This window comes from Cricetulus griseus, chromosome 4 (genome assembly GCF_003668045.3).
Source record: "Cricetulus griseus strain 17A/GY chromosome 4, alternate assembly CriGri-PICRH-1.0, whole genome shotgun sequence".
NCBI lineage: Eukaryota > Metazoa > Chordata > Mammalia > Rodentia > Cricetidae > Cricetulus > Cricetulus griseus.
Window position 1 is genome coordinate 171,374,284 of NC_048597.1, and position 12,012 is coordinate 171,386,295.

Here is a 12,012-nt window from a genome sequence, read left to right on the forward strand (position 1 = left end):
ACTCTGTATTTATTACATAATTCAGTAGTTTTAGAATTGGCTGGCACTTTTTATAAGATATCTGGTCCATATAGCTACCCAAAATAGAATTCAATTCTATAATTTCTGTTTGCACACCATTCAAACCTTTCACCTGTTATCTTCCTGGTTTTAATAGTCTTTTTTACAAATATCATTGGTACTTTTTTCACATAGGATTTTCGGGAAAAAAATACAGATCATATGCGTCCAGACATTGTGGCTCTTCTGAGAAGTAGCAGGAATGCCTTTGTCTCTGGGATGACAGGAATTGATCCTGTAGCTGTATTCCGATGGTCAGTTCTCCGAGCTTTTTTCAGAGCTGTGGTTGCTTTCAGGGAAGCTGGGAAAAGACATATTCAGAGAAAAAGTGGTAAGCCATCCTTGCTAGTATTCTGCCATGATAATACCTTTTGTTTTGTTTTCTTCCCATACTATGGAATCGTGTCTCATAGTTGATAAATCACATACACCTTTGAGTGTTTAAATGCATATTTCTGTATATACGTAGGCAGGTACTGCTATATTTTCATTAATAGATATTGATAGGAGTAATGAATGTCTTAGTTAGGGTTCCTGTTGTGTGATGAAACACCATGACCAAGGCTAGTTATAAACATGGGAGAATGTTTTGTTTTTCAAAACTGGGTTTCTCTGTAGCTTTGGAGCCTGTCCTGGAACTAGCCCTTGTAGACCAGGCGGTCTTGGGCTCACAGAGATCCTGGTGCCTCTGCCTCCTGAGTGCTGGGATTAAAGGCATGCACCACCACTTCCCAGCTCAACACAGGAGCATTTAGTTGGGGGCTTGTTTACAGTTTTAGAGGGTTAGCCCATAACCATTATAGTTCAGGCATGCATGGTGCTGGAGCAGTATCTCAGACCTTATATGAGATATGAAAGTTGCAGGCAGAAAGAATGAGACTGGGCCTGGCAAGGATTTTTCAAACCTTAAAAGCTCAGCCCCAGTGACAGCTCCTCTAAGGCCATACTCCCAACAAGCCTACATCTCCTAATTCTTTTCAAGTAATTCCACCAAATGCATACCAAGCATTCAAATATATAATCCTATGGCGGGGGGGGGGGGGGGGGGTCACTCTCTTTCAAATCCCCACGATGAGTATAAGGCATGTGATAGTAAGACAAAAAGACAAGATGATAATCATGACTCATAATTTAATTTTAATGTTTTCTCCATTTTGTTCATCTGTATTTTTTTTCTACAAGTGAAATAAGTTAATATGAAAAATCAAAGTAGGAAACAAAAATATTGGAGTCAGTCAGTGTAATATGGTACAGTCTTATGCCCTAGGGTCACCTTATAACTAGTTTTATAACTAGACCACTTTTTCTTTTCTATTAAAGGATCAATATTCTGCTCATTTTTTTCTGTTAATCTTGTCTCATTGAATTTTTAGTTTGAAATTTAGATTTTTGTTTCTGGGTACTTCTTTAAGCCATAGAACATTACACTACATATTTTGTTTGAGGGCAATTTCATAGGCACTTGTGGTCCTTTGGAATATGCTATAATATTTGTTCTAGCAGTAATCTTAGACCGTTGCTGTATAGTTAGAATTTTCTAAACTCTATGTAGTTGGGACATGCCTTTCATTGGAATTGTGAGAGTGCTCCCTTGTTCTTCTGTGGTTCCCAAACTGAATTGTATGTCCTTGAAATAAATCTTCAAAGTCAGCTTTTAAACTTCAATTCTTATTTTTCGATTATAGGCGTGATCTACTTTTTGTAAATATGATAATTAAAATTTATTGGAGAAATAAAAGAACCACTTCAAGTCTGCTTTTCCTCTAAGTGATTTTTTTTTTTTTTTTTTGAGACATCGTTTCTCTGTATCTTTGGAGCCTGTCCTAAAACTTGCTCTGTAGACCAGGCTAGCCTCAAACTCACAGGACCTGCCTGTCTCTGCCTCCTGAATGCTGGGATTAAAAATGTGCACCACTACCACCCTGCCTCCTCTAAGTGATTTTAAGAGGTGATTTTTTTTTTTTTTTTAAAGAAGATTTAAGGACATTTTTTTTTAGTTGAAAAACAGGAAGAAATTGGGATGAAATAAAAATCAACAAAGCTAAATAGAACTATTGGGTAACATTAAGCATATAAACATCTGGTTATCCAGAAGAAAAGAGAGTCATAAACAGTGTTTAAAGAAATCATGGCTATACATTTTTTTTATAATCGATTAATCCACAGATGCTAGGTAATGAAGAAGAAGATGGATTCAAAGAGATCCAAACATAGGTACATCATAATTAAACTATCTGGAGATAGGCAGTCCAGATGGCTTAACAGACTTAACAGATTGCTACCAAGCCTGATGACAGAGTTCCTTCTCTGATACCCACAGGAAGGAAAGGACCACTCCGGCAAGTTGCCCTCTGACCTCCACAGGCCTTGGCAAGTGTGCATTCCCCACCCCATGAATAAATGTAATTAAAAATGTAAAATAAAAGAGACAATATGAAAAGCAAGTGGTAGTAGGAAAGTGATTTGTCATGTATAAATGACCTAGACTAAGATTAACAGATGATTTCTCATCAGACCTCACTGGAGTAGAAGGCAGTAGAATATTACATATTTAGAATGTGGAAGGAAAAAAGATATGAATAATTCTACCTCCCACAAAATATCCTTCAGAATGATAGTGGTTAAGGTATTCCGAGAGATAGCCAGGCATGGTGGTGCATGCCTTTTATCTCAGCACTCAGGAGGCAGAAGCAGGTGGATCTCTTCCAGGTTCTAGGCCAGCTTATTCTATACAGTAAGTTCCAGAGCTATTTAGATAGATCCTGTCTCAAAAGCAAAACAGAACTCAATGACAAAAGCAAAATGATCATTCTAGAGATCATTCTAGAATTTCTCACTGTCTTAGTCAGTGTTCTATTGCTGTGAAGTGATACCATGATTACAACTCTTTTTATTTCACATCATGCTTCCAGTCCCATTCATCTCCCCATCCCTTCATATTTGCATGCTGCCCTTGCAACTTCCCTCCTAAATAAAGTAAGATTTAAAAGAAAAACTAACATATCAAAACAACAACAACCCAAAAAGTCTCAGCATGGAAGCTGTAGTATGACACAGTGAGTCACACAGTTTACTCTTTAGTCCATACACCTTTACTTGTAAGTGTCCATTGCAATGAGGTTTGAAGCCTCTGGTTTCTGCTGTACCCTTGATATTGGGCCCTCACTGGGACTCCTCTTGGATATCCTGTTGTTGCCTGTGTCTTGCATCTTTGGATCTGTAGGTCCAGGCACTTCACATGCTCTAGTAGTTCATAGAGGAGGTGGATGTTGGGGTGGGCTAACTCATAGCCCTGGTTCTGGGCCTAGGTTGATCAGCCTGCCAGTTTTCCCTCATTGACACCACTAGAGTGAGCTCTCCAGCATTGCCTTGGCTAGTTCACCCTCTGCAGCAGGCAGCAAGGATCTGGGCCAGTTCTGCTTTCACACCCTCAGAGCCAGAGCTGGTTTGCCCGCACAGCTCTACTGTTTTGCCCAGGTGAGGGCCCGCTCTCCAGAGTGTACAGCACCTCTTATAAAGGAAAACATTTATTTGGTGTTGGGTTACAGTTTCAGAGATTTAGTTCATTATTGTCATGGCCAGAAGTATAGCAGCAAGCAGACTGACATGGTACCAAGTTCTACATCTGGATGGGCAGGCAGCAGGAGGAGAGAAACACTGGGCCTGGCTTGAGCATTGAAATCACAAAATGTGCCCCTCCCTCCACTTTGTCTAACAAGGCCACACCCGCTATGGGGGCCATTCCTATTAAAACCATCACAACCCCAAAGGAAATATGAAAGGGAATTTTTGTGGTTGAAATGGTTAAGATAATAGTAATGGCCTAGAGATGTGGCTTAGCAGTTAAGAGCACTTGCTGCTTTCCCAGAGGACCTGAGTTCAATCCCAGCATCCATGTTACGTGGCTCACAACCACTGGCAATTCTAGCTCTAGGGGGATCAGACACTGTCTTCTGGCCTCTGAGAGAATTACATTCACATGTACACATTCACACAGGAACACACACACACACACACACACACACACACACACACACACACACACACACACACACCTTAAAAGGATAATAGAAACATTAATGAAGAAATGAAGAACACTATTACTACAAAAGATGGAATAAACATAATTTTTCCAGCACTCTGATTTGAGAGACAGCTGCTTTAAGTAATAATTATAATTCTATGTTGATGGTCATACTGTTTAAAAGATATAATTTGTTTGATAGTAACAGTATAAAGAAAAAGATAGGGGCCATTTTTTAAGCAATTGAAATTGCTTTTTAGTTTATACCAGAGCACTATAAATTGCTATGTTAATTGTAATTTGCATGTCAGCTGATAACTAAATAATTAAAAACAATGTGTTTGATACAAAGGAGGGCAGTAATGAATTAAAAGAGGACTAAAAATGTCTTACTATCTAGAAAGCAAATAACATCCATCCACATAACAAGTAGCTTATGAAGGAAATGATAAGAACAGGTAGAAGATACTTTTTGAGCTGGAGATAAGAAAAAAATGGACACAGTCCATACTAGTCCTTCCTTGGTTAGTTTTTGTTCTGTCACTCTTTGTTTATGGGCCAGAGGACTATAGAAGTTTCATCTGAAAATTATTGCATATTGGTTACAGAGGGTCTTGATATAGGTGTTTTACTCCTAGGAGAAAAACCAAACAGTATATCACAATTCATAGAATTGCTTGTAGAATGGTTTATGCTGGGTGGTGGTGGCACATGGCTCTAATCCCAGCACTTGGGAGGCATAGGTAGTCAGATCTCTGTGAGTTTGAGGCCAGCTTGATCTACAGAGTGAGTTCCAGGACAGCCAGAGTTGTTACACAGAGAAACCCTGTCTCAAACAAACAAAAAAAAAAGGGGGGGGGAGTTTATAGCTTTAAAGCATCTGTATTATAAAATAAGATTTCAAGACAATAACCCAGTGTTCTACTGATTCTAAGGAGGCTTAGATAAAAGGATAAACACAGGATAAGCAGGACATCATAGATTAGATTGGAAATAAATGACTACAGAATGAAAAAGTCAAGCACAACCAGAAAAAATTAGCAAAAATAAGCAAACTGGCACTAGAATGGCCACAGGACTCAAATTACTAACAGGGACAGGTCTGTTGAACATATAAAAGTGCAAATAAGATTATGTCTATGGCTAAAAGCAACAAATTAGAAACTAGTTGAAATGGAAATGTTGGTAAAAAAGCACAAAAAAGAAATATTGACTCCTGAAGGAATAGAAGATTGAATTCCAGCTTATAACTTAGAAATTATATTAGTAATTTTTAATTTGTCATATTCATACAGTGGAATGTTACTCATAAAAGTAATGAAGTACTGGTAAATGTGCCACATTTAAAAAAAAAAAAAAACCAAACAACAACAACAAAACCAAAGTAGCTGGGCATGGTGGTATGTTCCTTTAATCTCAGCACTTGGGAGGCAGAGGCAGGTGTATCTCTGTGAGTTCAAGGCTAGTCTGATCTATAGAGTAAGTTCCAGGACAGCAAGGCTGTTACATAGAGAAATCTTTTCTCAGCCTCTTCCTCCACAAAAGTAGTATCTTCTCTGAAAAGAGGCACAAAAGGATATATCTTATATGATTCTCTTCATAAGAATTGTCAATAGTCAAATTCATAGAAGTAGAATTTTGATTAATGATTGTCTGGGAATGATGTGTGTCTAAGAGAGAGTTGAGGTTATAAGAGTGTAACATCCGGTAGTGAACACCTGTAGTCTCGACACTGAGAGAGGTAGGAATTTAAGGTCAGCCTCAGCTACATAGTAAGTTTGGAGCAAACTACACTACATAGTGAATCCCTGTTCTGTTTATAGGGTATCTTTTTGGTATGATCAACATACTTTAAAATTGATTATGGTGATGGTGTATGGCTTTGTTAGTTGTAGGAAAAACTGACTTGTATTTTGAATAGTGAATTATGTGATATGAATTATTATATTTCAGTGAAGCTGTTATATGCAAACACACAAAATGAATGTTTATTGTTCATTTACTAGTAACTCCCTCATATTCATCAATGGAAGAACATAACCAGATCATGACATATTCTTGCCTTGTGACATTACTTAGCAATAGGAAGGAATAAACTGGTGATTCTCATAGTTGATAAATTACAAAAAATACTGAGCAAAAAATTAGAAATACTGTTTCATTTGGTTTAGGAACAGGAAAAGTAATACACACGGAAAGATCAGACTGATTGTCTCTTGTAGTGTTGGAGTCAAGGGTAGTATTGATTGGAAAGGAGATAAAATAACTTTCTATATCCTGGCTCAGAATTACATGAATGTAGACATAAGCGGAATACTTAATAAACCTGGACCTAAGAGCCAGATGTGGTAGAACACAATGATAGTCCTCTGCTTAAGAAGGTGAGGCAGGATCATTTGAGAGCTCTAGGGCAGCATAAGACAGGATGAGTGCTAAAGCTTGGGACCTGGCATAATAAAATCTTAGGCTCCAAGATCTGGCCTCATGTTTGAACAGTACAGTGGAGCTTGCTTGGATCATAAGCTTAATTTTTTTTTGTCACTATAATGGGTTTTGAAGAATTCTATCCATTGGCCTTATATAGAGAAGCAAAAAGAACTTTAATCTGGTTAACCTTAGATAGATACTTTTCTGTTCTCTTTAAAACAATCAGTGCTCTCTATCTGTACCTTTGTAAATTTGGCATCTCAATTGGTAATATGTACTAGTACATAATGTCATGTAGCCCCAAGAGGCAAAAGATAGTAGGATTGCTGTGGCTTTGAGGTCAGCCTAATCTTGGATTAAAAACAGAACCAAAAAAAAAAAAAAAAAAAAAGACCCAGAAAACCTGCTTCGAAAACCTGTATCCTATGTCCAACACAAACAAAAAACCAAAACAATAAATTAATTGTAACCCCCCCCCCCAATACCCAGTTTATGTGATACTTAAGAAAATACCCTCCTCAGCCGGGCGTTGGTGTCGCATGCCTTTAATCCCAGCACTCGGGAGGCAGAGGCAGGCAGATCTCTATGAGTTCGAGGCCAGCCTGGTCTCCAGAGCAAGTGCCAGGATAGGCTGTAAAGCTACACAGAGAAACCGTGTCTCAAAAACCAAAAAAAAAAAAAAAAAAAAAACCCCTCTGAAAATATATTTACAAATTATCCTAGATCAAGTCATCTTAAAAAGGAGCTGTTATACACAAAAAGCAAGAACATATAATTTTAAGTTGTAGAAATGGTGTTACAGTCTGGAAAATAATGTTTAAAGCTGTGAAAATGCTTGTAAAAGGTGTAAAAATAGACCAAAAGGAACAGGACACAGATTATTTAAAACAGATAATGGCATCAAATTACAAAACTACAAAGATAACAAAAATACCTCTGTGACACTGGTATATCAAATGGAAAATAGAGAACAGTGGGTATAGTAGTATTTAACAAATTTCTTAAAATTTTACCAGTAACTTAGTGCATTTTAATAACTATATTTTCACACAGAAAGTCATTTTATATATTCTTGAATTATTTCCAATAGATTATCAAATTACGTATTGGTTGAGTGGATTATGAGTATAATTCACATAGTGTCCTCTTTCTCTTCTCCCCAAACTTGTCCATTTTTTCAGACTGTCATTCTATATGCAGGCTAGTCTGATGCTTGGCCCTTAAGGGTAATTACTGGTAATAGTGAAAACTGAGTATTTTTTATTAAAGTATCTTGTGACAATGGAATGATGGTAAGATCTCTCTCTTTTTAAAAATGATTTATTTATTATGTATACAGTGTTCTGGCATGACATGCCAGAAGAGTACACCAAATCTCATTACAGATGGCTGTGAGCCACCATGTGGTTGCTGGGAATTGAACTCAGGACCTCTGGAAGAGCTGCCAGTGCTCTTAATCTCTGAGCCATCTCTCTAGCCCCCAAGCTCTCTTTTTATAAGAAATTAAATATTTGCAGTTATCTTGGTAAATGATCCATTTTAAAACATAGTTACTGTTTAAATCCATTTCGGATTTTATTTTTTAAGTTTGATATTTTATATATTATCTGAATAATACTACATTTTCTCTGCTAAATGATGTTTTTAACATAACATTTTATTTTTTTATTACCAGTTTGATAAAGTTCTTATTTATTTAATGTGTCTTTCACATTATGTATCCTGTATTTTTTTTTTTTTTTTCAGACAGTGTTTCTCTGTGTAACAGTCCTGGCTGTCCTGGAACTCACTTTATAGACCTGGCTGGCCTCGAACTCACTGAGATCTGCCTGCCTCTATCTCCCAAGTGCTGGTATTAAAGGCATGTACCACCACCACCCCATCACACATCAAGTATCTTGATCCTATTCATTCCCCATCCCTTTTCATCTGCTGTCTGCCCCTGTACACCTCCTCCCCCCCAAAAAAAAAATTCAAGAGGAAAAGAAAAGGAAGAAAATAAAATGAGAAAAATAAAAAAGGTGGAAGGAATCAAATCTCATCATGGAAACTTTAGTGTGAGCCAATAAGTCATGTTGTATACCCCCTTTTCCATACATCTCTACTTCCAAGTGTTCATTGCAAAGAGTCATTGGTCTTCAAGGCCCCTGGTCTCTGATTGTAAGCCTAGCCTTTAATGATTAAGCCATCTCTCCAGTCCCAGTGTTCTAAAATTCTTGAAGCAAATTTCATCTTTTTATGATCTATCTGATGATTAATAAGATTGTGTTTTCTCTGTTAAGTGTAGATAATATTCTCTGATTTTAGAAATCTAGCTTAGGAAATTTTATTGAGATGAAAAAAATACTGTGCAAGGGGTTTTGAATTAGTCTATCCCTGAGCTTTATAAAATGACTACCTTGAGAACTGTTTGTAATTTATAACATTGAGTCCCTTCCTAGTTGTGTAATAAAGTGTGCTAATGGATCTTCAGTTCATTATGTGTTATTTAATTTGAGCCTAAATTATACAGTTTTCATTTGCAGAGGCAAAATTGTTAAGTGAAATCATTATTCTCTAGCTCTTAATCTCTGAGTGAATGACACTCAGAGTCCATCCCTTCTGAAAAATGGAAACTCTGTATTCTACTGTAAATCAATTTCTTACTTTTATTTATGGTATTCAAGCTGCCCCTGCTCCCAGTGCCTTATTGCTAGAATGATTTACTGGTTAACACTCATCTGGGGCTTTAGTCTTTACTTAAATCCTGTCTCTTCTCTTTCCTGCTAGTAATTCACTTTTATCTCCTTTTCCAGTGGTGAGGTATGGATTCTCCAGCTATTTCTTCAGATTTATAAATGCAAAAGTGCTACTTGGGCTCCTGCTTTTTCATGCTTTACTACTTACACTTATCACATACTTCACAGAATACTCAGAAGTTTGGTTGATTGCCAGATTTGTAAAAGAAGTGGTTTTTTTTTTTTGGGGGTTAAATTGTTTGGGTATAATTTCTCTTGGATTCTATCAATGTTGCCAACTATATATTAGAGAAAGGAATAATTTTTGAAGAACAACTAAATAATACAAATTGTTTGAAATGTCCCTAATACTTTAATCTAGAGTTTTTAAATATTGCATTAGCTCAGAATATGTTGATTAATAAAATAGACATTTTGGATATTTGAAAAAAGTATTTGTTTTTTCCTATTAATTGGGGAAATTGTTCACATTATTTGATATTTTAAAATATATTAAGATAGTTGGCAGCATTGTCTTTAATTCTCTTATTGTTTTGGGCTTACATGATGTCTTTTCTTTTTTCCATTTTTTTGTTTTGTTTTGTTTTGCTTCTTAAGGACATGATGATTCAACGCCATGTGCAATTTTGAAAAGTATGGATAGTTTTAGCTTTCTCCAACACCCAGTCCACCAGAGGAGCTTAGAGATTCTGCAGAGGTGCAAGGAAGAGAAGTACAGTAAGGCTGCAAATTCTCATAAACCCTGTGTTGTCACATCCATTTGGAAATGGAAATCAAGAGCATTCTTGAGGGTGGCATGGAGACTGCATAGGCAACATGACCTTCACAGTCTTTTACTCAGACTCTGATGCTTTCTCTTGAAATTGCTGATACACCTATTCTTTAACGTGGTTGACTGTCCTGTTTGCTATGGTCACCACATTGTTAACTATCTAGTTTTCCATCACTGAATTGGTTTTTATTTTTGTCTTTGAAGTATCTGATTCATATCATGAAAATGAACAGTACTTTTTTTCCTATTTGCTTTTTGGAAGTCTTACTGAAATGTAATTAAAGTTGAATAGAAGAGAACAATTTGATAAATCTTACATATATAAAAACTCATGGAATCATCACAGTAATTATGATAATCAACACTTCCCAAAGTTTCCTCATATCTGGCTAAATTTTGTACTTGCTTATGCTTGAGTCCTGCATCAGCTGTGTTATAATTAGGAATCTCTGGAGGATCCATTTAAGTTGATTACAACCCTTGATTGAGTCTTTCTATGTCTGATAGAAGAGAAATCACCACATCAGTGTTTAGCATAAAGAATAACAGAATAAGAATACATTTCTGTTTATTGTTTAAAATTGATATAAAAGATGCACTTGGTCTCCATTTCTTCCTTTGCTCTTTGTTACTCTACATGAAAATAGGTTCTTTTTTTTCTACTGTGTGGTTACAATAATTGGCCTTGCTCCTATTGTGATAATAAATGAGTTCTTCAGAAAAACCAAGTTATTTGTGTAGAGTGAACCAAATTTACCCCCAATCTGCTTTGTTCATTTAATAATTTGTTGCTGGTTTAGGTTACTACTTTTATTAGTTTTCTAGTTTCTATTCCATAACATTTTACTTAATAAAAGAATAATTTAAGTAGAAGTACTGAAAATAAATGTGGTGAGTTCTTTTTTCACTGTATTGACATATGAAAATGTGTAATGTATTTTGAAAAACTGTATGTGTAACTTTCTTGTAGGAAGAATAAAGGTAAGTCATTTTAAAAAGATGTCTTTGGACATCTTTTATTAATTATTGCTATTATTTCTAAAGATACACAGTCCTCATTCTAATTGTTCATTTTGGTATTCTCAATCTTTGAAAACAGTGTTTAAAAAGGAAAAAAAAGTAGCTTTAAATTCTTTTTAAATTTATTTCTTTTTATTTAGGTGTGTGTATGTGCATGCGTATGTTTGTGTGCTTGAGTATGTCACATGTTTATACAGGTACTTGTGGAATCGAGAAGGGTGTCAGATCCCTTGGAGTTAGAGTTACAGACATTTGTGAACTACCTGTTGTGGGTGCTGGGAATTGAACAAAGGTCCTCTGAAAGAGTAGTTAAGTACTCTTAACCACTGAGCCATCTCTCCAGCCTTTAAATTCTTACATTAAGAAAAAATGAACTAAAATAATTGAATTTCATCTTAAAAATCTGGGAAAAAGAACATATTAGACCTTTAAAAAGGAAAAGCAAGCCAATGATACCTAGAGCTAAAAATCAGCAATACAGAAAATAAATAATAGTCTATAATATGTTTATATTGTTGCTTTAAATAAGGCAGCATATTGTGAAGATGAGCAGGTAGTAGAACAAAGCTTATTTCAAGCATAGGAAGCAAATAGAAGAGGCTGGAGGCTCAGAATCACTATTTTACGTGCACTATTAATGATCCAAATAATTATTTCCAGGCCCAATGACTTTAAAAAGTTCTACCACCTCATGCTGAACTGAGAGCCAGACTTCTAATGCATTGTTCTTAGGAGGACAGTCAAGATTCACAACATGTTGACAGTCAAGTTGACTTACTGTGTTAATCTTCTATAAAAGGAAAAAGTATGTGATCATCTCAGTAGATGAAGAGAAAGTTTGCCATAATTCTGCACCCATCTCTTTTCAAATTTGGCAGCTAATGAGTAGAAAACAGTACCCCCAACTTATAAAGGGTTTGCACAAAAAAAATCTTTAAGAGCAGACTTTCTCCAAATAATTGGATCTAAGG

General features: G+C 36.0%; 1 protein-coding gene across 6 annotated transcripts in view; it reads left to right on the top strand.

The window, feature by feature from the left end:
* Nucleotides 1-12,012, top strand: part of Myo9a (myosin IXA) — a 178,756-nt gene that overhangs the window by 76,731 nt on the left and 90,013 nt on the right. For 5 of the 6 annotated variants that reach the window (XM_027414855.2, XM_027414857.2, XM_027414860.2 and 2 more), the window contains 2 exons: nt 196-391; nt 9,847-9,966. In XM_027414855.2, coding sequence (XP_027270656.1) covers nt 196-391; nt 9,847-9,966 — 316 coding nt within the window. The remainder of the gene's footprint in view (nt 1-195; nt 392-9,846; nt 9,967-12,012) is intronic. The other variant, XM_027414859.2, reaches the window with a different exon arrangement.